Source organism: Protopterus annectens, chromosome 9.part0 (assembly GCF_019279795.1).
Source record: "Protopterus annectens isolate FY-2018-M chromosome 9.part0, PAN1.0, whole genome shotgun sequence".
NCBI classification, from domain to species: Eukaryota; Metazoa; Chordata; order Ceratodontiformes; family Protopteridae; genus Protopterus; species Protopterus annectens.
The window spans coordinates 296,091,478-296,118,134 of record NC_056743.1 but is presented as its reverse complement, the minus strand read 5'-3'; the positions used below and the strand labels follow the sequence as shown (position 1 = coordinate 296,118,134).

Sequence of the window (26,657 nt, the reverse complement as noted above, 5' to 3'; positions counted from 1 at the left end):
GGATATCAGTGGAAAGGGTAGAAAAAGCATACAGGGACAGTCCTATCAGTTTCCATTTGTCAGGTTCTGGCCTAGTCCTGCTCAGCTTGTCTGCTGCATAATTTTGCTTTGATAGAAAGTAAGGCGCCTGTAGGGTAAGACTATGCTGTAAGCTATATCCCAGGTTACAATGTAAATCACCACAGAGGGTAAGATATGGATCCCCTATTTGTTCATCTACCACATTACTGCAGTGATGTTTGTAAACATACATAATGATCCTGGGACCTATAGATGAATGAGACAGTTGAGAGAATTTATTCCCACCATGTCTTTCAGGTTTATATGTTTTAATCTGTCTTTCTTGTTTGAAAGACTTTGCATTTTCATTCTTGTAGACACTGCTCCCAAATCAAAGTTGAAGACATCTGTAGTTACAGACGGTGGTAAAGCTGGAAGGGAAACTGTGAGATCTGGATTCAAATAAAACTTGTCTCTCCAGCAAAGAGGTTTCTTTTTCACAAATCCCTAAACAGGAATATGGAATGTTGAGGGATGCTGATGGTGGGACCATACTGGTTTTAGGTACCATTGAAATTTTTCTCATGTGGAGTCTGTGTATGTGAATTATGAGAATCATAGATGCAATGAATTTTGTATCCTTAGAAACTCCTTTACAGAGTCCTTGGTTTGAATGGAAAAAAAAACCTCAGGAATTACTAAAGACCTACTTATTCCTGTGGAAGAAAACCTCTTCTGATGCATCTAGGAGACACCTCAGGAAAGCAATCATATGAGAAGGAGTCAAGTAAGACTGTTGGATGTTCTGCTGAAACCCCAGTCTGTGCAGGAGATTTCTCACCCAGGTGAGAGATTCCTATTACTTTGAAAAAAACTTTACAAAGATAAGTGTGTCATCTAAATAAAGAAACATTGGGAATACTTTGCAGTTTGTACTAGGCTATCACTGGAGCTAGACACTTTCTGAATACCCCTGAAGCAGTGGATAACCCAAAGCTTAATGAAGACCTGAATGCGTGATCCAGACAAAGAAAAATTTAAGAAACATTTGATGTCTAATGTATAGAAATGTGATGGTAAGCATCTTTTAAATCTAGGGTCACTAAAAATTCAACAGGGAGTGAAAGGTAACAGGTCTTGAAGGGATAACATTTTGAACTTTGGAACTTTCACAGACTGGTTTAGAATGGAAAGACCTAGGACTGGTCTGCATCAAGCTAATTTATTTCTTTTGCACCAGAAACATTCTTAAATAAAAACCTTCTTTCTGAGAAGGAAGGACAGCTTCTACAATCCTTTGAGTTAGCAGATGCTGAAAGACAAAAGGGGAAGAAAGAAATTTGATCTGGTGGATGAAGAGAAGTCCCTTGGAAAGGAAGGATAAATTCCCACTGAGATCTGTATCCCTGATGATTCTCTTTCACAACACATTTGTCTGAGACTATCTGTTGTTAAAGAGAGAAATGGAGATCCAGATTTTTGGGAAGAATCAGAGGCTTGACAGAGGGAAGGGGGATCTGTAGGTAGTCATTCAAGGTTGATTGACTGTCCTTGTTTCTTGGGGGATGGTCTCGTTCTTTCTTGTTGAAGCCCCTTGTTATTGATTTTTAAAAGGCTGCTTACCAGCAGTTTGCTGTCCACTTATTTTGCTTTTTGTAAAATGTTGCAGATGTATCTGTGAAACCATTGACAAACATGGAGAATGAAGGCTAAGAAATATGAGAAACTCCTTGCATCATCTTACCTTTATCACCACATTTTTTCAGGATCTCTGTGGCAAATGGAGAAAATACAAACTCTCTATGTAAAGGAGTATTCACATTTTAGCTTTTGCATCCTCAGGAACATTTTCTGTAAATAACTAAAGCAAACCTCCTCATAACAGCTCCAACAGCAGTTCTGGAAGTGGCATCCACTGAATCATAAGCACACATCAACAAAGTTTTAGTCAGCTGAGATAAAGAAGTAAAATTACACAAAGATGATTTTTTCCTCAGTAAGGGAAACAATCTATAATGTTCCTCAAATACTGAAAAGAAGCCAGCTAAACTTTGACATATGAGCTTGATAATTAAGAACTCTCATGACAGGTGTTGCAGAAAGCATATTTTCCTAAATATTCAAAGGCTTTCCTATCCTTCTCAGAGGGAGATGGATTATCGTTTACCAGATGTTTAGCAGCAGCTGGATTTATCAATTAAAGCACTGCTGGGTCTGATCTGTGGTTGGAAAATAAAAACTTATTAGACTGAGGAAAGTTGCAATAATTATCTTCTTCTTAGGAACAGCAGGCTGGCTATCAGGCAACTTATGATCTGTAATAAATATATCCTCCAATGCTAGAAGCATGGATGGAACTGGTGTAAGGGAAACCCTAGTTACAAAAAAGCATGTTTCTTTAATGACAGTGGAAGATCATTACATTCCCACTGAAACAATTGAATACTTTTGGATATGGTTTCAGAAAAAAAAATCCTTCTAAGGAACTTTCAGAAGAAACACTCATCAGTATCAGAATTAGAAACTTGAGGATAGAAAACGGAAGTTGTTCTCTCACAATTATTTTCCTGTTTAATGTTTGGATTATCCTCAAACAGTGAAACATTTCTTATCTCTCTTACCACTAAAACCAGAAGTGGTAGGATTAGGAGCCTCTGAAAGAAGCCCTAAGCCAAACCAAATAAATCACTCCTGTCCAAAGTAGCTGAGACAGGTGAAGATAAATGTCTAATTTTTTCTTCTTTTTGTCAGGAATTTCTAAAGCAGATGTATTTTTGCTATACAAATCTTCCATAGGGACAGGCATCCAAGTTTGGCTAGGCAGACATGTATTCACTGCACCTTCTTACAAAACCAGCAAGAGTGGTTCTCCCCTTGCCTGTGAAGGGTGCTCTAACAGATGCAAGGTCATGTTTAACACATGACACATGGTTGATGTAGGGGCTCTACATCAGGGGAAACAAAAAAAAAAAAGATGAATAGCCTGAGGAACCAGAAAAAGTCGCAACAGAGTCACACATCTGTGGCTGAGGCAATTTAGTAGCTTGCTGAAGGTGCAAAGGCTTCTTGGAAGAAGGAGCAACCAAGGAGCTAATCACTTGTTCCACGGTGAAGCCAAAAAAACAAGATGCCTGAATCCCAGGGAAACCAGGCATCAGTAGTTGATAAAAGTGGTAGGTATTAAATAAGTTGATTTTTCTGCCAAAACACACAACACTTACCCTAGCTCTGAAAGTGATAAATATAATCCTTGGGCAGGAAAAAAGAAGTTATGTACTCACCATAATGTTCCATGTTTGTTGTCCATCCCGCCGTTCATTCTTACAATGATGGGCTCGGAGCTGATCCTCGGCTCCGACTCGGCCGAATACTTAGCTGAAGATCTCAAACTTGGCTCATGGCAAGAAGGTATCACACAATGCAGTAGTGTAATTCCCCAGATCTTGTTTGCTGCTAATACTGAATAATATGTACACTATATATATATCTACTAAAATATACATATAAACAATTGTCTAAGTCCATACCAAATATACTGGAAGGAGAAACAAGCTGAGACAAAAGAACTCCTGAGGTAGCGGAAATCTACCAGGTCCACAAGAAGTCTTTGGCAGAGGGAAGGAGGGAGGGTTTGTAAGAATGAACAGCGAGATGGACAACAAACATGGAACATTATGGTGAGTGCATAGCTTCTTTAGGTTATGTTTTCCTATCTTGCCTTCATTCTTACAAGGATGGGGCAGTGTCCCTAGCACCTTTTCCTGTGTGGTTCATGGGAGTACACCTTTAAGCACTGTGGAACCAAAGGATGCCCTGTCACGGGAGGCCAAATCCACTTTATCATGAGTAATAAAAGTATGTGGAGTAGACCAAGTAGCTGCTGCACAAATATCTATGGGAATTCTGGCTTGAAAGGCAGATGACATAGTCAATGCTCTAGTGGAATGAGCCTTTACTTTGAAAGGTAAATCCTTGTGATTTGATTTATAGACAAATGTAATACAATTTGAAAGCCAATTAGAAAGTTGTTTTTGAGACTGAGAATCCGTTTTTTGCATCAGAAAAGGATACAAATAATTGGTCAGATCTTCTGAAGTCTTTGGTTCTATGCAAATAAAATCTGAGTTGTCTGTGCACATCCAGTTGGTGTAATTTGTACTATGCCTTGTTGCTATGTGAGAAAAGAATACTGGAAGGTCTATAGATTGGTTTAAGTTGTTTGGAGAAGCAACTTTAGGTAAAAAGGAATAGTTAGTACGTAAAGATACCCTGTCCTTATGAAAAATCATATATGGTGGTATAATAGAAAGAGCTTGCAGTTCTGACACCCTTCTATCAGAAGTTATAGCCACTAGAAACAAGGTCTTCTATGAAAGGAACTTGAGGTCTGAAGATGAAGAGGGCTTGAAGGGAAATAAAGTGAGATGAGACAAAACAAAATTTAGATTCCAAAGAGAAAGGCGTTCCTTAAAGGAAGGTCTTAATAAGGAAGCACATTTTAAGAAGGCTCTACACAACCTGTGTGACATTAAGTTTGAAGAAGCATCACCAATATGAAAATTTGAAATTGCAGCAAGTTGAACTTTGATGGTTGCTGCAGCTGAGCCTTGTTGAAACAGTTCTGCCAAAAATTCCAAAATAGAATGAATAGGTGCAGAGAAAGTATCAATGTGCTTATCTTGAGCCCACAGGGAAAACCTCTTCCATTTACTAGAATACAGCTTTCTAGTGGAAGCTTTATGGGAGGACATTAAGATTAATCTAACAGTGGGAGTGAAATTCTGAAGTCTGATAAAACTGGGAAGTGGAGCAGCCAAACTGTCAGTTTTAGGGTGTGGAGAGAATGATGAAGCTCCCCTCACATATGAGTCAGCAGATCTGGCACTGAGTCCAGAATCCAAGGCTTCTCCTAAAGGTGGGGCCAAAGGAAGGAGAACCAAACTTGGCAAGGCCAGTAAGGGGCAATGAGAATTATCCTGCTTCCCGAGCTTTGTGCTTTCTGAATTACTCTGGGTATGACAGGAAATGGTGGAAAGGCATACAGAAGTCCTGATGGCCAATCATGAGCAAGAGCATCTCTCGGTGTCTCCCCCAGAGGGGGAACTACGGTAAAGTAGTTGCTGCACTTGGCATTCATGGGAGTGGCAAAGAGTTTGCAGCAAGGCTGTCCCCATGTCTGGAAAATCAGTTTCACTACATTGTGAGTGAGAGACCACTTGTGAGACATTAGGATTGCTCTGCTCAGTTTGTCTGCTATCATGTTGGACTTCCGCGAAATGTGCGTTGCGATCAGAAAGTGCTGGGAAGAAACTGCCCATTGCCATACTCTTAGGGTTTCTCAACAAAGGGGATAAGATCTGGTCCCCGCCTGCTTGTTTATGTACCAAACCACAGACATATTGTCTGACTGGATCGCAATAGTTCTTAGGGGGAGAGTGTCTTGAAGTGCTTGCAATGCAAGAAGCACTGCTCTCATCTCTAGAACATTTATATGCAAGTGAGCCTCATGTTCTTGCCATGTACCTTGGACTATTCTTCCCAGATAATGCCCCCCCCCACCTTGGCTGGGAAGTGTCCGTGGTCACTGTAGCTATTGGTTGAAGTGGAGCAAAGGGTCTGCCTATTGCCACATGACCATCTCAAGTCATTCTTGCAAGATTCCTTTAATCAGATCAGATGAGACATTGGGAGCTCTTGAAGTGACCATTGGGAAAATAATAGCCATTGAAGAATCCTCATGTGCATTCTGGCAATAGGAACTAGTGTAATCGTGGAGGCCATTGTTCCTAATAAGCACAGAATTATCTTTGCTTTTACTTTTTCTATGGGAAAGAGGTGAAGAATTTGCTGTCTGAGTATATGACTCTTTCTGTTGAAAGATGTGCTACCAAAGATGAAGTGCCTAGATATGTGCCTATGAATGTAATATGTTGACAGGACAACAAGGCAGATTTTTGAAAATTTACTGTAATGCCCAACTGATTGCAGAAATCCATCGTTAGATCCCTGGCTTGTAGGAGCAGATGCTTGGTGGTGGTGGCAGATAGGAGCCAGTCATCTAGACAGGGAAACACACGGAATCCTAGACACCTCAGGTGAGCTGTGACTACTGCCATACATTTGGTGAACACTCTGGGGGCTGTAGTGAGACCAAAGAGCAAAGCTCTGAACTGGTAATGGCTGGCTCCCAGCCAGACGTGTAAGTACCTTTTTGATGCCTTGTCCAATTTTATGTGGTAGTAATCATCTTGAAGATCTATCAAGCACATCCAATTGCCTTTCCCTAAAAAGGGGAGTATAGACTGCAGTGTCAAAAGTCGGAACTTTGACTTTTTGACAGATTTGTTTAACTTGCTTAGGTCCAATATGGGCCTCCAGTCCCCTGTTCTTTTTGGCACTAAAAAAAATCTTGAGTAAGTTCCGAATCCTATTTGGTCTGCGGGGACTTCTTGGATGACTCTTTTGTGGAGCAACTTTTGAACCTCTATAGTTGCTTGTTCCCTTAGATTGGGTGGAACATCCAGGAGCATTTTGGTCTGTGGGACAGGTTTGGAAAAAGGGATGGAGTATCCTCTGGATATTATATTTAGTACCCATTTGCCATTTGTGAAATTTCACCAGGCTTCTGGGTACATCGATAAATGTCCCCCGACTGCCTCCAGAGGAGAGCAGCTGTGCCTCCTTTCAGGAGTGCTGATAAGGGCGTCTGCAAAAAGAATCACAGTCACCCTGGTTTTGCAGGCCCCCTCTGCCTCTGGGGTGTCATCTACCGTTATTACCTCCCCCTCTGCCCCTGGGGAAGGTATCATCCTGTGCATCTTGGAAAAACCTGTGGGATCTTTTGAACCACATCTTTCCACTCTTCTGACCTTTGGGATAAGGAATTGAAGGTACGGAAAAACGTACTCCAATGGCAGAGAGAGTTTTTCCATCTTGCTCGCACCGGGTTAGAGTGTCTTTTAGCTTGGGTCCAAAGAGTGAGGAACCATCAAAAGGGGCATTAGTAAAGGTAGACTTAAAGGGCTCTGCAAAATTGCACAAGCGCATCCAGGATTGTCTCCTAAGGGAAACTCCAGAACCCGCTGCCCTGCTTGCTCCATTTGCTGCATATGATATGAGCCTCATAGAGGAGTTGACAATGGAATTTAAAGTAAACAGCTGGGAGGAGACCTTCTCATTCACTCCCACAGCTACTGAACCTTGTAGAGTATCTCCTAGCTCTTTCAGGAGATCTCTTTGTAGCCTTGTAAAATGGGATAAGTAGTTCAGCGATAGCAGTAAAAAAGTCACTGAAGAAAAGATACGCTTCCCAATCTGTCCATCATTCGAGAATCTTTATTCAGAGGATGAATAGATGAGGAAGTCTCTGCAAGTTCCTTCTTGGTGGCTGCTGCCACCACCATAGCATCTACAGGTACTCCCTTTGTTAGGAATTCTTTGCCCAAAGAAGCTGACAGAAATTTGTTTGGCCTCCGAGGGACCGGTTCCGTAGTGTCGGGTGACTCCCACACCTTTTGACTAACCAGGTCCATTCATTCATCAAAAGGCAGAGACACCCAGGAGGCTGAAGGTTGAGAGCGAAAGCCTTCAGGTACACTGACTCCTCATCAGAAGAGGTAGTGGTCTGCCAGCCGCCTCTTTGCTTGAGGATATCTGGAATATCTGCAAATGAGCTATCATCAGAGGATAACCATAGGGACCATTCTGACTCATTGAGGCCAGTGTCAGAAGTGATGGACTCATCTGGGGAGTCAACATGCTTCCTCTTGCAGGTTCTCTTCCGAGGTGGCTCCTCAGAAGGATATTCTGGGGAGGCCTTGGATGAGAGAGGTTCTCCCAATGGGGGATCCTGAGGCTCTGGGTCTCTGATGTCTTGAGGAATAGGTGGTGCTGAGACAGTAGGCGGTGCCTTGGGGGGACGAGTACTGGTATCCTTCTGTGGTGCTGAATGGGTAGAAGACCCACTTCTCATCAGCTCAAAGGCAGATCCTGCTGGCTCCGAAGACTCACCCAGCTCCAAGGAGACAGAGGAAGGCAACGGAGCCAATGAGATCAGACCCAAGGCCAATGTAGGAAGCGAGCTAACCTGAACTGACACTCCGAGGGGTAAGCTCAGCACCAAAGAGGATTGGGGCCGAGAATCCCCCTGGGCCAACCAGGGAACCCCGGCTGCCAGACTCACCAGACGGCACTGAGAGAGTCGGAGCAGGTGTTGGTTCCATGGACACCGAAGGGGGTCCCAAACTGATGGTTCCACAGTAAGTGGTACTGAGCACTCTGGCTCTGAAGGACCAGCTTGGCTCAGAGGAGGAACAACAGGGGCAGAGTAGGCTCTGAAACCAAATGGGTGGGAGCCGAGAATAACTTGGTCAGTGCTGGCCACTTGAGGAGTCTACACACCATCCATTCCATGTCCTCATCTGATAAACGTCTTGTAGACCTGGAAGATAGGGAAGAAAATAGAGACTTATGGAGGATTGGTGATCTCAAGGTCAGAGAAAGTGGTGAAATTTCAATGGACCGGCTCCAAGTGGAGGTATCTTGCGGCTCCGAAGGTTTTGGAGCCGAAGTACAAGGTCTATCAACCAAAAGAACTTCTGATGGCTCCAAGGACTGTGGAGCTGAGGAAGTAGTGGCATTTGAAATTTTTGGGAGTTTGACTGGCGGCTCCAACTAAGCCGATGTAGCTGGAGATTGTCTTTTGTGAGATTTATCCTATTTTGATGAATGCCATGAAGAAGAGGAAGAAGAGCTATGAATGGCTTCTTCAAAGGAAGGCTTTAAGAGCCCTTTTAGAATCAACATGTTTCTTCTTTCCTGAAGAACTCTAGCACTAAACGAATGACAGAAGGTGCAGTCTTCTTGGAGATGTATGGCACCAAGGCAATAAACACAAACAACATGTCCATCAGTGATGGACATCTTTTGCAAGCACTTCTGACATTTTCTAAAGCCAGAAGGCTTGTGTTCTCTCTCTTTTTGTTCTTTAGACATTTTCACAAAAAGAGCCTAAAGGCTATAGCAAAACACAAACAGCAAATATTTAGCTAAGACTAATATGCGACAGGTTACTAAAGGACAATACAAGAGGAACAACCAGGGAAAGAAAATTAGAACCTCTAACTAAAAACGGTTCTAATTTCCACACAAAAACAATCAAACAGTACAAGCCCTCTAACTTAAATGAGCGTATATCTCTCTAACATAAACAAGCTATGAAGACACACACACAATGGACAACAACCACTACACGGGATACCAAAGGGCCTAGAAAATGACGGCAAAAGCCATGCTGAAGGGAGAAAAAAATATCTCTATTTAACTAAAAACAGCAAAGAGACACAATGAGTTAAATCTAGTAATGATAGAGCTAAATATATGCAAAATTAGCAAGTTTTGACAAGGTAAATAGAAAAAAATATCATAACTTAGCCACGGACAAGATGAGCGCATCCAGCCTCGTAAAGCGGCAAACAAGATCTGGGGAATTACACCACTGCATTGTGGGATACTTTCTTGCCACGAGCCAAATTTGAGATCTTCAGCTAAGTATTCAGCCGAGTCGGAGCCAAGGATCGGCTCCAAGCCCATCATTGTAAGAATAAAGGCGAGATAAGACAACATAACATAATTAGTTTTAACAACTTCTTTCCTTAAATGTTAAAATTAATACATCTAGTAAAAAGCAATTAGAAGTCTCATGGCAGTCTTAAAAAGAAACACCTTTTCATAGCTTGTAAGCCTTTTACAGAAATAGTTAACTTTCTGTCAAAAAAATAAGATGTGGATTTTTTTTTCCCAAATGGAATTCATCTGCCCAGCAATGAAGAGGCATTAGCTGAGCATCAATCCTTGGAAGATCTCAAGAAGAACGCTTTTAGGTGGCAAGAAAACTCTGAAGGGTTGATGCTCAGACCACTCTTTTTCTTTGGACATGTGGAATACACCTATAAATACTGCATGCTGGCCATCTGGCTGTTTTGGTCTTAGTAGGGTATAACCCATGTAGCTATGGCTACTGCAGCAGTCATCATATGATGAACATCAACATTAAGTGAGCTTGCAATTTGCTTGGCGGGAAAGTAAATGGGAAAGGAATAGAGACAAATAGTATGGTACACCTATTGTTAAATGAAAACAGAAGGGAAGCAAGGGTGTGGTGAATGGGGCTATTTGTTATAAATAAAAGGCATGACTTCAGTGTACTAATGGTAGTATAAGTTATAGTAAGCACTTTGCTACAGTTGTTAAAAAAGTCTTTTTTAGTTTTTTGTTTTTCCTGTAATAACACCTTTTTTTTTTTTACTCTTCAACTTGAGGGCATAGATAAAGAAGAATGGTCATGAACCTGACTTGCCCCATCATTAGAAATGCCAGACTGGGAACAGAACCTTATTATTTGCTCCTCAACTTTAAGATGAGGGATACAGATTGGGAACAACCAATAGTGGATCTAGCTTTGAGTGCCAGATCGGGGAAGTAGAAATTTTTTTCCCTCAAGTTATAGTTGAGAGATACCCAATCAGGGAATTATACAGGGCAAAATCAATCTGCAAGAGGATCAGCTTTAGGAAATGAAACTCACCTAAAGATTACCGGAGATTGCTCATCACTTCAGGATCTGGAAGCAGGGATCAGATTTCAGGAAATCTGTAAGCACATGCTCATTCTATAGCAAACTGCACCTCATATTTCACTGCAAGTTGACTCCTTCAGACAGACAACTAGTACCAGGGACACTGTATTGAATGTCATGCCCAGAAGGCATAGAAGGTCTAAGACTGACCCCCTTTCTGCTTCCTTGCTAGACTACTATGTGTATGACTTCCTGCTTCTTAGACATGGGCATTAATGAAAAGCATTGAAGACAATTGTCAGACTCTGTGCTTCTAAAGGCAATTCTTTAAAATGAGAACATATTTAGGATTTGGACAATACCAGGAGGTCAGCTACAGTGATATATACTCTAGAGATCACTGTGAGAAGTCCATGGGCAGGGCCACCACACCATTTTTTCTTGATGGTAAAATGCATGGATATCCTGTTTTTGCAAGGCTTTACCAACATGACCCACAACTTGGTAAATACTGTCTGCGCAGAGAAAAGTTCTAACAACAGCTCACCTTACAAAAAGGGGGATACCCTAGCAAAAGCTGAGGGAGTTAATAGTGTAGAACCCTGACACTAATGTATCAGAATGGATGCATTATGTCCATCAATGAATACACAAATACACATATTAACCTAGAAAAAACTGCAGAAGAACTTACATTTGACCTTTCCAATGCATTTAGTATTATCAGCATTGATCTCTTGCTGATTATGGGCTCTCCATAAACAAACATACATGAATGCACAAGCACACATGGACACACACACACACACACACACACACACACACACACACACACACACACACACACACACACACACACACACATATTTCCAAGCACCTCTGCTAGTTATCTGTCCCAGGTTGTCTGTGTCACAGTTGGGATTTAGTCTTCTGTACTTCCTACTTATTAAATGATGATATATGAAGAGTAAGAAATGCACAAACAGCCTTATCTATTTGAATTCAGGTGTGCATCCTTGGCCATGTAAGCTTCTTGCAGCATGAATATATCAGGATTAAAATGGACCAAGCTGGTAGATAATGTGTTTCTCTTGACTGGACTGCTTAGTCTATTACTGTTTAAGCAGATTACGTCAGTACGAGTTCTTACTTATGGCCCTGAAGTATTCAAAGTACCTATAAAAAGGCTGCACATTGTGCACATACATTTGTAACATGTGCAGCCCAATAATTGAGAGAAGAGCAACTATATGGATGCATTTATGTGCAGAATTATGTAATTCAATAATGATAGCAAAAAAAAAAAAAAAAGAGAAAAACATCAAGGCTACCACAGCTATAGGCATAAATTAAGTGTTTTAATAAAAACAAAGATAAGCGCTTTCGCATATTCTGCTTCCTCAGATCCATACATAAAAAAAAACAAATATCAGCTTTATAAAACACATCTTTAGTTGCATTTCAACCAATAACAAATAAAATCAGTGCTTCAATTTATGCCCCTTGAGGGCAGGTTTCAAACAAACAGTGCTATTAATGCCTGGATATCTGTCTGCTTGTAGCCTTAGCATCCAATTTAACTCAGCCTGGTCAACTTTGTTATTCACATCCCCACCCCTAAAATTCTCATTCAAATGATGTAAAACTCTGAATGAAAATTTATGTCTTGAATTTTCACTAATGTTTTTTGCCAAGGCATTGTTCATTCTCATATTCCTAATATCATACATGTGATGCAAAATTCTCTTTTAATTTCTGTGTAGTTTTCCCTACATATAAACAAGTACAGGCATCACAGGTTGCTAGATAAACCACATTCAGGGTATAACAATCTAAGTTAAAAGCATTTCAATTTTCCCTCATTTGTGCATTTTATCCACCCCTGATTTTTGGTTTGATAAGAATTATTCCACAGAGAAGCAGCAGAGTATAAAAATGGCTCATCTTACCAGCTTTTAGAAGTTTGAAGCAGCTTTTGAAGAGTCCACCTACCACTGGCTGTAAAATGCTCCTACACCTTATTTCTCTATTACTATTGCTATGTAATGCTAGAGGATATGCATGAGTAAGCAGATTTTACTAGAAGTAAATGGGAAGCTCAGGTCTATTTTCAAGACGGATAGATTTCTGAGAACATGATTGGTTGGGAAGGTGCTGACATCAGATGTCAGCCCTTCTTCCTATTTTAGGAGATAGCATATGATAAAATGTAGAATATTTATTCCATTCATTTTATTTTAATTTTACAATGAGGACGCAGAACATAAGGAGATAATTAGGTCTGTCCCCTGGTATGCTGATTGTAATCCAAACTGCAGAAAAATGCAAATGGATTAAAGTAAAGGATATATTCACATTTTTCCAAGTTTACTTATGTCCAGATAAAGACTATTTTTCATTAGAATTCAACATTTTATTGGCATGTTTTGAATATATTCATTTAAGATGCACACTTGCAGTGCTGTATGACTACATTTGTGCATCCGCAAATAGTTAAGAAATACTATAAAAAGTTATATGAAATTTGCAGCACACAGTAGAAATGTTATTGTGCTATGGACATCTTTTCCTTAGCTATAGCATTGTAGGCATGAAAGTGAGGGAAGTGTAGGACACACTATAAGTGTGAATGAGTTAAACACAATATATAGAAACATACAGCAGGATACACATTCCATCACTTAAAAAAAAACACTCCCACTGTTTTTTCCTGGGGGGTGTAAACCTCCCTGCACTTCCACACCCCTGTTACTCTAGACAGATAGACAGACAAATATATATATATATATATATATATATATATATATATATATATATATATATATAAATATATAGACACACGTACACACACACACACACACACACACACACACACACACACATGTAGCTATACAGTTTGTAGAGACATATAACATTTCATAAGTATTTGAAATCCAAGGTACTACAGCAGCTGCTGCTTCCTTTTTAGGAAAAAAAGAAAGTTGACTTGAAAAAAAGAGGACTTTGCAGTGGTATGTTTAAATATGGGCTTGGCAGTTGGTATCTCATACAGTTACTAGCTGAAGTGTTAACCAAAGACTAACAAAGTGTGTGCCTTAAACAGACTCAGCAAGCAGAGCATTTCAATTTAGTATATTCATATTGGAGCCAAAGCTAATACTATATCAACCAAATGAGCTGAACTGGCAATATCTTCAGGCATCAATGGCAAGCAGAATATGTATGTGATTAAATATGTCATCTGCCACCATAACTCTATGTTTTGTTGTAAAATAAAACAATCTATCATTACTTTCTTAAATAAGTAATATCTTGTTGAATCAGGCTAAAAGTTAAGGTTCCACTATAAAGAACAGTAAAGATACTAGTGTGTCAGTATCCATGAGATTGTTAACATAATAGAATATAGTATAATATAATATAATATAATATAATATATACTATAAAATAAGAAACAGTTAAAAGCGCACACCAGAGGCAAACCAGATCATTATAGCTTTAATGTAGTGCAAGTTCAGTCATAACATGTGCCCACAAAACTTCATGATAAGCTCAAATGAATGAGGATCTTAACATCATCGCATGTATCTGTCTGTAGGAACATTACACTCTCAGACTCAAAGTCAGTCTTTCACATGTCTTAATTAGTCTGGTGACAGTTCAAGCACAGTATTTTATTTACAGAGAAAATTAGAAGAAATTATTATATACACTCTTATGCCTTTGTTGTATTTAATACAGTTTTCAGACTTACAAGAAAAGCCAAGTAAGCAAATTATATATTTAATCACTTGAGAGAAACATGGCTGCTAATTTAACTCCCCATTAACCAATTATGGAAGATATATAAATGTAGTGGCTTGGAATATTCTCAATAATGGATCTCCATTAATGCTTCTGCTGGTTTGTGAATGATGACAGTCACTGTAATTTGCATGAATAATAGTTTACTGGAAATAAAAATAGACTTTATTCTTAGAGCACAAGTAATCCAAATTGTTTAATAGTTCAGAGAAAAACAAGCAAAGGATAGATGAAGGGGAACACCATTGTATATGCATTAATTGCTACTTTTCTGGCTTAGTCCAAAATACTTTCCCATAAAGGTGGACAATAAAAGTCCTGCTTTAATGTTTAATATAAAGTAGATCAGAAAGAAGAAACTACTGTAAAGACCATTATTTACTGACTAGGTATGTGCACTGTTTGGTAGTTTTGTATTTGGGCTGTTGGTTAAGCGGGAGTGCAAACAATATGTGTGTGTTTTTTGACTAAATGTTCATTTCAATGAATCACAAATGGTCATACTTATTTGCATGAATACTCATTTGACTGAATCACAATTGATAAAAATGTTTAGAAGTAAAAAAAAATAAATAAATGTGTAGAAGTCTTTAGAGAGTAGACAGTGATGTAATTTCTGATTATAGGTGTTACTACAGAAATTATTACAGAAGAGTATTTGAGGATTGGCAATGGCCACTGCCATCTCATTCCCCCTAGATCTGTAGAACATTTTGTTTGTGTGCCAGCACAGATTCATTGTGTGTGGTGTTTATTTGCTTCTCTGTATTGGTATGACCATGCAGTTAGCATATGGAAGTAAGGGTTTGTGAGGCAAAGTCCCTCACATGTGGGGTGCAGGGGGACTTGCCCCCCCCCACAAAAACACTTGTGATTGTATATTTCTTATGTAGAATATTTTCTATGAATTCTGATTCAGTAAAATTAGTTTTCAGTCAATTGTGTTCAGTGATTTGTTCTGAAAGCATCTTTGGAGGATGAGTTCTGAATATCTAGTGAGGTGGTGTTTCAAACAACAGAAACAAACTTGGATAAAGACTATTTAGCAGTGTTACATATAAAGGGGGATTTCTTTTGTGTGATACAGTGAGGGGTCCTGAGGTGGTAATGGTTGCACTTACAACAAATTGGCTTTTGCACAGGTCAAAAATCAAGGTGAAAAAGTATGTAAAGCGTGGTAGCAAATAGCAGGGCTACAGGTTGACCGGTGCTTGGAATATTAGTGGATTGTAGGACCAAGCTGTTGGGGCTGTGAATATCAGAAAGAATTAAGAATATGCATATTTTAGTTTGGATTTTTGCAGGATGGTGGTGTTTTGAAAGTTGCCAAGAGCAAAAAAAAAGGAAGTTAGTACTTTAGCACTGGTAATGCAACATCTGGAATCTATGGTGAGCTGACTGCTGAATTTGTAGTAATGCCAACGTATCTTCATAGAAGCTACTTTGCTTTAGCTACAGTGATACTTACATGTTGGTTGAAATTAAGAAGTGAATAAGGATAAACCAAGAATTCTGTAGGAGGCAACATGGGATTCAGCTTCTACTCACATGTCAGTAAGGTGTATCAGAGAGTTATCTGACAAACACTGAGGTGTTCCAAATACCACTGTCTGTATTTTTAAAGCAGTTAAGATTATATGAAAGTTACAGAGCAAAAGGCAAAGACTAGTAATAGGACTCAGTATAAACAACTGAATTTGACTGGGTATTTCTACCTTGCTTTTGAAGGATTTGGTCAGCTTTTTATATAATTTATTTTAAAGAATGAAGTGATGAGGGAAACTATTAATGAATAATAATAATAGTAATCATAATCTTAATATAAGGCCTAGAACAGGACCTTATGTACAATGAAATTAAGATCAGTGCACAAAGACATATCAGATAGTTGCATATCGGGAGCGTGTATTCCATATTGGGGGGGGGGGTGTTCTTCAACAGTTAGGACTCTCTTATTTTCTTTGGTATATGATTTGAGATTGAGCAACATTTTTTATTTGTGAATTATTTTGTCTGTAATCATTTCTGTATGTGGAATAAATGTTAAGAACGGGTTTGTCAGGTAGCCAAAGCAGCAGTATGTCTACATGTGTGAATTTGTTCTCAGAGAGGTTAGACCTGATTAGAATGTTATTGCTACTCAGTTTCTATGAGTTCCAAAGAAAAAGGTTGCCATTTTGGAACTATTACAGGTGAGTTTTTTTATCAATTATATGCTGAATGCATTAAAGTTAACTTGGAGACAATTTTCAAAGTCAGTGAACTTTGGCCTGACACATGCTGAGGCATGCCATTTGTGAAGTCTCAGTAAATCCATTAATAAAGGAGGAGAATTACTGAGAATTAAGATATAGCAGTAGTAAAGCTACCCTGAGTGGAAAGGTAGAGTTCATTCTTGGACGAGGACATTATTGCTTAAGCTCAGACATTTAAGTTTATGTAGCAGGGTGTCATAGTTAACATTTTCAGTATGTCTTTTTAGATCTATGAAGATATGTCCAGGTTGCCTTTTTCCATTTCACAGTTCTTAAGGATTGGAATGATAGTTGCAGTTTTTTATTCAAACGAATAAAGCCAGTTTTGTTAGTGAGATCAAAAAAGGCAAGTTAGTGAAGCATAATGCAATGTAAGCCTTTTTTAGGTATTTAGTTGTACAGTGTTAGGGGAGCTGTAGCTGTTTTTGGGAAAAGTACTAAGAAATTAAAAAATCATTGTAGCTGTTAGATAGGTAACATTGTAAACCTGAACTACTTTTGCAGTCACTAAGCAAAGCCCTCAGCTTCTTCCAGCAGAGTTTCAGATAGTGAGAAAGTGCTTCTGCTTAGACCACAGAAAATATACTCATAGGTTCAAAGTTAACTACTAGGCTAGCTACCCTTGTGGGACATTTTAACTAAGCCTAGCCAATTTCCTTTTTTTATGCTTGAAATAACCTATTCCATTCGGTTATAGATTGGCCTTACCCATCCCATGGTCAGTAATTATATAATTCTCCTAATGAGAATAACTGGGATCATACCATAAACAGATTTGAGGGGACCTATGCATGGAGCAAAGTATTTAGGAGCTACATCTGTCCATTTAGTAGTACATGTGGCAGTCCTGGGGTAAATTTTCTGCTTCCCATCCATAAATCTAAGTTGCGCTTGAATATGAACAGGGATGAACTTTGTTTTATGTGGATGGGGTGCCTGTTCCAGAACAATAGTGTCCACTGTGAAATATACCTGTCCCTCCAAATTGTTCTGCTGATGTTGCAGAAGAGGTTTAGATTCCTAGACAAAATAATTCTGATGCCATGTGACATGCTGATGTGCAGTAAATCCATCAGTAATGGGTTGGAGAATGCCTTGCATGCCAGACACAGGTCAACTCTTAGCAGTCTGTAGGATAGTGACTATAGTATACTCCTGTGGCTTTTACTTCTAAGTAAATATCACATTTAAGCTGTGTAAAGAATTGATAGCAGATGGGTTTATTTGTGACTTCCCATTTCTGCCAGTCTCTGTCCCATTGTCTCATTGTGTTTTTCAGTTTATGAATTAAAGAAAGAAGAAGAGAGAACCTCAGCCACATCACCTAGTACTGACGGAAAATAGCATTTGGGTTTACTCCTGAAGCTGTGCTCAGCTATGGAGTTTATGGCACTCTCTATTTTGTAGGAACAAAGATTAAACTGTCTTCCTTGCATTATGAGAAAGAACTATGTTGCTTATTGTAAGACCATTTAGAAATTAGAGGGCATTGGTCTCTGGGACAGTAAAGAATTACTTGAGAGAGACACTTCTTTTGGGATGCTTGAATGTATTATATCTGGAAGACTGTGTTGACCAAAAGAGGGGTTTTTGTGAGTGCCTTCAGTTGTTTGTGTAAGATGAAAAGTGTAGGATGGGGGACCGTTTCCATTTGGTAATCCACCTGGGAACACAAAGTAGAACACAAGTCTATGGGTTTGCAGAAACAATGTAATGAAAGCAAGTCTTTAGTAGTTAGTTTGATTTTCAAAATGAAGTAGATAAAGTCTGTATAAGTTTGAATTTATTTCAGAAATATAACTCTCTGCTCTCTTCAAAGTGTCCATCTGCACTTAAAGAATAGCTGTGAATATTCCAGTTGTAGGAATGGGACCATTAAAATCCATTTAATTTTCAGAAGACATACCCTTCTGTCAATGTAGCCAATTGAATACTGTATTGAATTATGGCTGGTGTCAACTAGAGCAGTATTTTTAGAATTTGAAAACATCTGCCTACGAAAACTACACAGACAAGAAACAAAATATACTTGATCTCTTTCTTATTTGCTATACAGCAAAGGCATACCTAGAACAGTTTAGTTCGAAGTTACAATGCAACTAAAAAATATAAACAGCCAAAGGAAACAAAGTCTGCATTGCAGACACCATTTGTGTCTTATGGCTTTATATAAGCTTGGTAAAATGGTAGCTATTTGCTTAAGGTGTCTTTTATGTGATGAGAAACAAATATTTTGGGATAGATATAGGATCTTTAGCATTGTGATCATTTGAATAGTTTCTATTTTCAACAGAATACTAAGAGATGGAGCCATTTCCTTTGTCCCTTGAACTGTAAAATAACTGGTTCTAAGGTTATTACTAAGCTTGTGGTCAAAAATTACAATTAAGAAGCTCGGCCACATCACATTATGCTGGTGGAAAGAAGCAGAACCTCCCATTAAGTAGACTTTTTCCACATATTCCTGGCAAAAATGTGTAATCACCCACACAGTCATCCAGACTGGTTTTAAAGGCTGCTATGGGAGTACTCTGCTCAAGTATTGTGTTTTGTTTCCTGGGGATAGATAACATATGAAGTATTTAGAATTTTTTGCATTCAGATGAATGTTGCTTATTTATTTAGGAGAAAACTGTTATCCCTATGTTGTTTCTTGTTTGCATTTATTTTATAACCAAAAAGGCTTCCACACTACTGAAACAGACTGATCAGCGTTTGCTAAGCAATAACCTAAAGAGCCTGCTTCAATCATCACAATGTATGTTGTATGTCACTTGAGATACTTCTTTCAGTTGGTGACCACTTAATTATCAATACATGGACTTCTAAGTAAAACACAAAGAGAAGTAGAAAGAGGGGCCAGCTTTGTTTTTCGTATCTCTAGTAAATTAAAAACAATGATATTTACCTGATAATTTAAGTTGCAATCTAAATTATTCCTCAGTGGTAAAATGTATGTGTTTTAGGAAAAGCAAAGTTAAAATTGAGGAACGGTTGTTTTGTTATGGGTGAAGTAACTTACTTTGACAAATTTTCAACATTTAACATGTATAGGCAAGGATATTTAGTCTACTGACTGCTGACTTTTAAAACAAGTTGTTTAAATCAATTTCCATAAAGTTTTTCTCTTTCCTTCCCATATATGCAGCTAGATAAAACTATACATTTTTGCAAAATTCAGTCACCTATTTTTATTCATTCAGGTATGACTGGACTGAAAGCTGAATTTACCATACAAATAGGTCTTTACCCCTCACTAAGAAATGTGTATGGTTAAAATAGCTAGATAACCTTTGTAAAGTACATACCGCATTGCATATTTTCATTTTATCTACAAGTGTGAGGTCTGCAATATGCTGTGTTTTCTTGCCATATTTATAACAAAATAATATCCAACAGCTTATCTTAACCCTTCTGTAACCCAAACATCTTTTACTTCCTCAATGTATCTTAAGAGATGTACAATTTTCTCAGCTGTGTAATGCCGGTTCAATCAACTCCAACATTATGCAGCTTTATTTACTCTTGTCTAAACGTATCTCAATATCAATTTCTAGAGAGGCAGACAGACAGACAGACACACATACTCATGCATACGATCTTTAATTTTAAGGTTTGCACATGTACCATACATCTTAATTTTTATTGTTTCAAGTACACATTAAACAAGCCACCCTCCCTAATTTATTTTGTATTTACTCTTTTTTTTTATTTGCATCAGCTCTTATTTTATACCCATCTGTCTTATACAGGAACTACTCCAGTATCCCTCCTTATGACCAAAGTGTCTTTTCTTTCTTATTCTCACCTTCTTGAGCTCATCCATCCATCTGTGATATCATGCTTATGTATTGCTTATAGTTCTTCAGTTCTCTCACTGATCTAAATCTTTCATAACTCATTTTGAAGTTGGACTAAAAAATCTGAATTTTTATGTATTAAATGCTACAATTTCATCTGCATCCAGCTTATGTTTCCATAGTGTATTAGCAATATGTGTAACTTACATGAATTATGTGTTTTGCATATATGTGTATTTCTCTCTCTCTTTCTCACTCTCTGTTTTTCACAGGTCAGACATGGAAGTATGTCTTATCACTGTGTTTCTTCACCAGCTACCAATATTTTAATTAAATTATTTTTTTATAAAGCCTACTGTTACATGGCATCATAAGTAGTTGTCTGCATTCTGTGATGCAATTCTGGCATGAATCATTTGGTATATGCACTGGAACATTTATGAAATTTTAAACATAGTTGTGTAGGATTAATTATGTTAATATTTTATAAATATTTGTATATATATATATATATATATATATATATATATATATATATGGGAAGAAATAGCCAGGGAATTGTTATGGCTAGGCTTCTATAGGCCCTAGGGCCAATAGCCTAGTACCAACCTATGAACCTATATATATATATATATATATATATATATATATATATATATATATATATATATATATATATATATATATAGCAATACTCATCTAAATATAAATAAATTGCATATGTTTGTGCAAAAACTAGTACTGAGGTGTTCATATGTATAATTCATTACAGGAAACTGATGCAGATTTTACTCGTTTACACAACTTCATTAGGTCAGTGAAAAATCAATACAGTTTATCACCAATAGAAATGTTTTGTTTTTAAAGTATTAAGATTTATTTATTATAAGGTAAGCAAAACATACTTCAAATGTTTACCATAACAGTTAAAAATATAAAGCACTCCAAGTTTGTTTTAGTATTGCAAAAATAACAGCGATGTTGAGATTGAATCCAAATTAATGAAGTACATTTACCTTGCTGGCTAGGCTTACGTAGGCCCTTGGGCTGATAGCCTAGTACCTACCTATGAACCTATGAACAACAGCATATGCTAGCATTTGGTTTCTTTCTGATGGCAATAGGTGCCTATTACCTCACAGCTGAGTCTCGTAAATAAAATTCCGTATGTCAAAATGAAGAAAGCTCCCTACTGACATTACAGTATATGCTAAGTATAAACCTTCCCATACTGTACATTTTGCCTACAGCCACTAAACAATGTCGCCCTGTTAAATCAAACAAATCCTTTATTTTGTTTTTACTTTATACTACAAAGTGCATGTTTGTGTCTCCCATACGAAACTGAAGACTTATAATTCACTAATGGTAAAATAATTTTAAAAAGTCTACATATTGAAGTATTCTATTTGACAAGCTAGATGAACCATGCGAGGGGAACATTAACTACTGCTTTTTGTAGAAAATAATTATAATGCAGTAGAGTATATAAAGCACTGCAAACACATGGAAGTAGAAGACAGCATCTTAGTTCTCATTTCTGCACAGCACAATATTTGACAAAGAGAAGAAATTTCCATTTGTTTTTTAATTAATCAATGATAGAAAAGAGACGAGAAGACTCAATGTGCATACTTAATATCAAAATTAAGTATACAGATGTGGGGACTAAAAAGAAGATGAGTGCTAGAAAACAAAATATAGATAGGGGAATTAAATGCAAATGAAATACAAAGAAGTAATGCAGAACAGAGTGGGGTTCAAAAACTCTTATTCTAATCTACTCCAAGTTGCTCAATTGTAGTTTTTGTCCCTAAAATAGACTTATAGCACTTTGAGTAATATTTTTGAAATTCCACTATAAGAATATGAAAGAGAAAGTGACTTGGGAACATTGTTTTGGAAAAACATTTTTTTAATAAATGTGAAGGAAAATTTGACAGATTATAGCCATCAGCAGTATTACATAAATATTATGGTTATGCAAGATTTACTGTAAAAAAAAAAAATAAGAATAAAGTTATGTAATTTATGGGGAGGGGGTATCACCCAGAAGTAATATCTTACTGCCAGAATTAATGTGACATAATACAAAAATCTAGTTTTGTACTGTTAACACCTCTTACAACATTAGTATTGTTTTCCATTGGCTCTCCTAACTTGCAGTGCATATACTGTGACTTGGAAAAATGTGCTACCTTTTATATGTTGTGATGCAAACATAAGAATACTGAATCATAATGATATGTACATTTAAAATAAATAGACCTTAGTGCTTCAATACGATTTTGCTTATATATTTTAAGCTTCGAAACTGAATGGTGAGATGGCCAAGGCGGCGCTGGCAAATGAAGACTGCCCCCACATAGACCAGGCTATCTCGCCTGATGAGGGCCTGTCCTTTATACGGTCTAGCACCCAGGAAAGAGATGGACCCTGCTTCCTCTTATCAACCAGGGACTACTCATGCCCGCCTGATGGGGGAATAAGAAGGGGTATGTGGATGAGGTCATATCACTCAGCTAAAGTGACCTAACAGTTACAAAAAGCTATCTAGTTAATCTAAAATACCGCTGCATTTAATCTTCTAACACATATATGGAAAAAAGTGGATGTCTGCATTCTAAATTTCTAATAATGACAATAGATTTCTTGTCATTAAGCTGTAGAACACATCTTGCAATTTGCATCTTGTATGTGTGTAAAAATTCAAATTGTTTTTAAAGTAAAAACCTCTGTAAATATAACAAAATACACATCAAATTTCCTTTCATTTTACTTTCTCTAGAAGTCATTATACATAGTGCTGAAAGTGACGTTTACTTCAGTCCATTCCAAGCAGTTCACTTTTTATATAATAAGCAAGAACTGTACTTGATTGTTTAGGCTTTATAAAGACAGGATGTTTTGCTAGTTACTATTTCTTAATTTTCATGTATTTCATTGCAAAAGTTTTGAAGAAAAAGATGAATCTGGTCTGTTCATAACCTATTTCTGTTCCGTAGTATTGTTTAAATTATCAAGAGAGATAATGATCCAGAAATGCAGATAGTCCACTTATCATTTAAAATATAAAAGTATACATACTATAAAATTGTAAATAATTCATTAGAACTAAAGCTTAGCAGCAGAAACATAAAATACAGGACATAGACTGTAGCTATCACCAGTACACTGTATATAGTATATAATACCAACTAAAATGCAAACACTGTATCATAGAAACCATACCTTTTGGTGTGGTGTTTAGAATTTTCATGTGCCATTTATGATGGATAAAAGTTATATAGTAGATACATAATTCTGTAATTATCACTTGTAAGATATACTTTAAAAGAGATTATAGTTGTATTATTGCACTTTCATTTGAAAGTATATTTAAACTGACCTTTGTAGCAAAGTGTTGAATTAATTTCTGCACTGGAATAGCAATGGACATTTTCACTCTATGCTGAACAGGCACTGGATGTCCCAGTGCATCAGGAGTGTTCCATGAATGGCACATTTCTTGAATATAGAATGTTTTTCCTGTGATGCACTGCTACGCTAAGCATGCTCTGAGCAGTGAGTGAAACTGAGTCCAGTTGACTGAAGAGTAATTAAGTGTCAGCATATTGTTGGCCCATCGGTAACACATTGAAGCCATCTTAATTGCTGTTCCTACTGAACTCCTTCTTGTGCTGTTTTGTTTAAATGTGCTAATTTGTCAACATGTTTGTGCACGCTTTCATGTATAGCAATGGATGCATGCTAGCTGGTTAATGCAATGCTACTGATAAATGGGTAGTATCCCTTAGGTGACAGACACCACTGGTTTGTTTTCATACTGACATGGTATTGAAACATACAAATTCTTTTTGCATTGTTATAAGTTACCAAAGAAACATACCAATTTGTTTTAATATATTTTTTGAGTCCCTGTACAGCTGATGCAATTTAATTTTAATCTTTTCCCACTAAAGTAGCAGTTAAAAGCACCTTATAAACATTTGAATAGAGGTCAGAATTGTATCAGGATCCAAACAATCTGTAAAAAAAAAAAACAGACATATGCATTAACTTCATCCATGATTACACATTATTCTACCTCTCCTGCTGTCTGTTTTTGTACTGTGTTACAAGTAAGTGATACTACCCTAAGCATGCAAATGCATGGAGTTGCTATTGGACTGGCTACAATGTTGACCTCATTGGTAGTCCATTCTATTGTTGATCCAATGCTGTACTTTGCATTTTCTTTTCAAATGAAGGTTATGAAAAGTCAAGGAGCCTTAACAACATAAGTGGCTTGAGTGGAAATGAATTAGGACTGTCTTCAATGTCTCCGCCCTACAGCTCACATTGTCCAATAAGACATTCTCAATCTCCTATTCCTTCTTTTTTATAGCATGGATCAGTAGCAGAGAATGGTCTAAAAGCTTTATTGTCTAAATGCCTATGCTATGTTGCATATAATCCAGGTGATTAAAACAGATGATCTCATGTCATACAGTAGCATCTCAGTATACATGGTGCTACTGTTGACATTAGGAGAAAATTCTTTGACTACATTAACAATGATCTTAGCTGGGAATTAATTAGTACTGGTGGGCCATACATTGCATGAGAATAGTGTTTAAGATAAAAGTGGCTATACCATGAGGTTCATTTTTTGGGATGGTGCAGCCATGTTTCAATCACAGCTTAACTAATATTGAAGGTATTGGCTCTCATGGAATAAGTTAGCTTTGGGTCAATGCTGAAACTTGCCAACATTTGAAGATTTGCTTTCTCAGGATTTTTGAGCCATAGGAACCTGCAGGAATTTGAACTAACAAGCGCATTAAGATGAAACGTTGCATGGGTGCCAAATATTAGCTGAAAGCAATACCCTTATTTACACTGTAGAGAGGTTTCAGTCTGCCTAACTGCATGGGAAAAATCAACTGAAGAAGAAAAGAGCTGCCTCTGCATGTAGCTATTTTGCTCTTGCCTCCTCCCTTTCATTTAAAGTAAATTCCAGGATTATTTTCCATTGGCAAAAAAGAACCTCAAGTATTCATTGTATTCTTTACATGCAGATCTTTGCAAAGAAAGCCCTGTCATTGCTAAATATATGCAAACAGAGGCAGTCAGAGTGGCTTGACAAAGGGAGATGGAGACGAACTTGGTGGCTATTAAATGGTGTTGAGCAGTGCAAAGAAGATCAACCGTTCTCCTTTGGACACAGTAAACTGGCTCCATGCAAAATCCTTCAAAAGTTCAGAGGTGTTTTATGAGTCATACTAGAACAGAGGCTATTTCTATGGTCAAAATGTAACAAAACTGTAGAAGACACTTCTATTTGTTCGTTAGCATGATTTGCATGATGTATACAAATCTGTAATTGTATTAACTCAAAAAGCAAAAAGTTATATATTTTCTTCCAAAGCTTTTTACTTTTACATACATTTGTTGTAGCCAAATGTAAAACATTATAAAGCTGAACATTCCTTGCCTTGTTATGGATTGCTTCTTTTTTGTACACAGCATACAAGGTAATGGTTTCAAAAAAAGTGCAATCAAGCAGTCATCCGTCATATTGACCATATCTTCATAGTTCATCTGCCATGATATTTAAGTCACACATATATCCACCTACATTTGTGTAAATTAAACAACATATTTTGTTTTGATTTATTTTCAATGGCATGCTTGTAATATTTAGGGCCTTATTGGACCTAATAGAACCAGCTGGCCTAAACTATTTCCTGCTCTCATTTTTCTTGCAACTTAATGGTGTTCGAGCCTGACTGAAGAATTTCCATAAGAACTTGTTACTTACTTAGTATGGACATAAAACAGTGTTTTCTTTAAAACTGGGACTTGTAGTGCAAAACTGAGAGAAGACTTGACTATGTGTCTCTCTTTAAAAGTTCAATCAAGAATACAGCACTGTATGCAATTTAGTACTTCTGAATAAAATGCATGCAAAATGTTATGCAAAAACAATTCTAGCATGAAATAAATTTTCTATTAAACCCATATTTCTTGTTTCTAAAATATTATTAAGTTTACATTTTTTAAACATGAATTCTATTTTCCCCATGTGCAAAATGTTCAGTCTAAAGTTCAATAACTCTTTTTTATTATTCTAATATTCTAATTCTGGATACTGTTTTAATAAATATAGCAATTTTATCACATACCCCTGATATGAAAACCGTATGATTTCACTGCATTTACTTCCTGAGGGTAGGTAGC

At 37.4% G+C, this 26,657-nt stretch overlaps 1 protein-coding gene across 1 annotated transcript in view; it reads left to right on the top strand.

The window, feature by feature from the left end:
- KCNC1 (potassium voltage-gated channel subfamily C member 1) overlaps positions 1–26,438 on the top strand; it is a 796,343-nt gene extending 769,905 nt beyond the window's left edge. The window contains exons 3-4 of the mRNA XM_044082879.1: positions 22,742–22,930; positions 25,496–26,438. Coding sequence (XP_043938814.1) covers positions 22,742–22,930; positions 25,496–25,560 — 254 coding nt within the window. The 3' untranslated portion in view covers positions 25,561–26,438. The remainder of the gene's footprint in view (positions 1–22,741; positions 22,931–25,495) is intronic.
- The last annotated feature ends 219 nt before the right edge of the window (positions 26,439–26,657 follow it).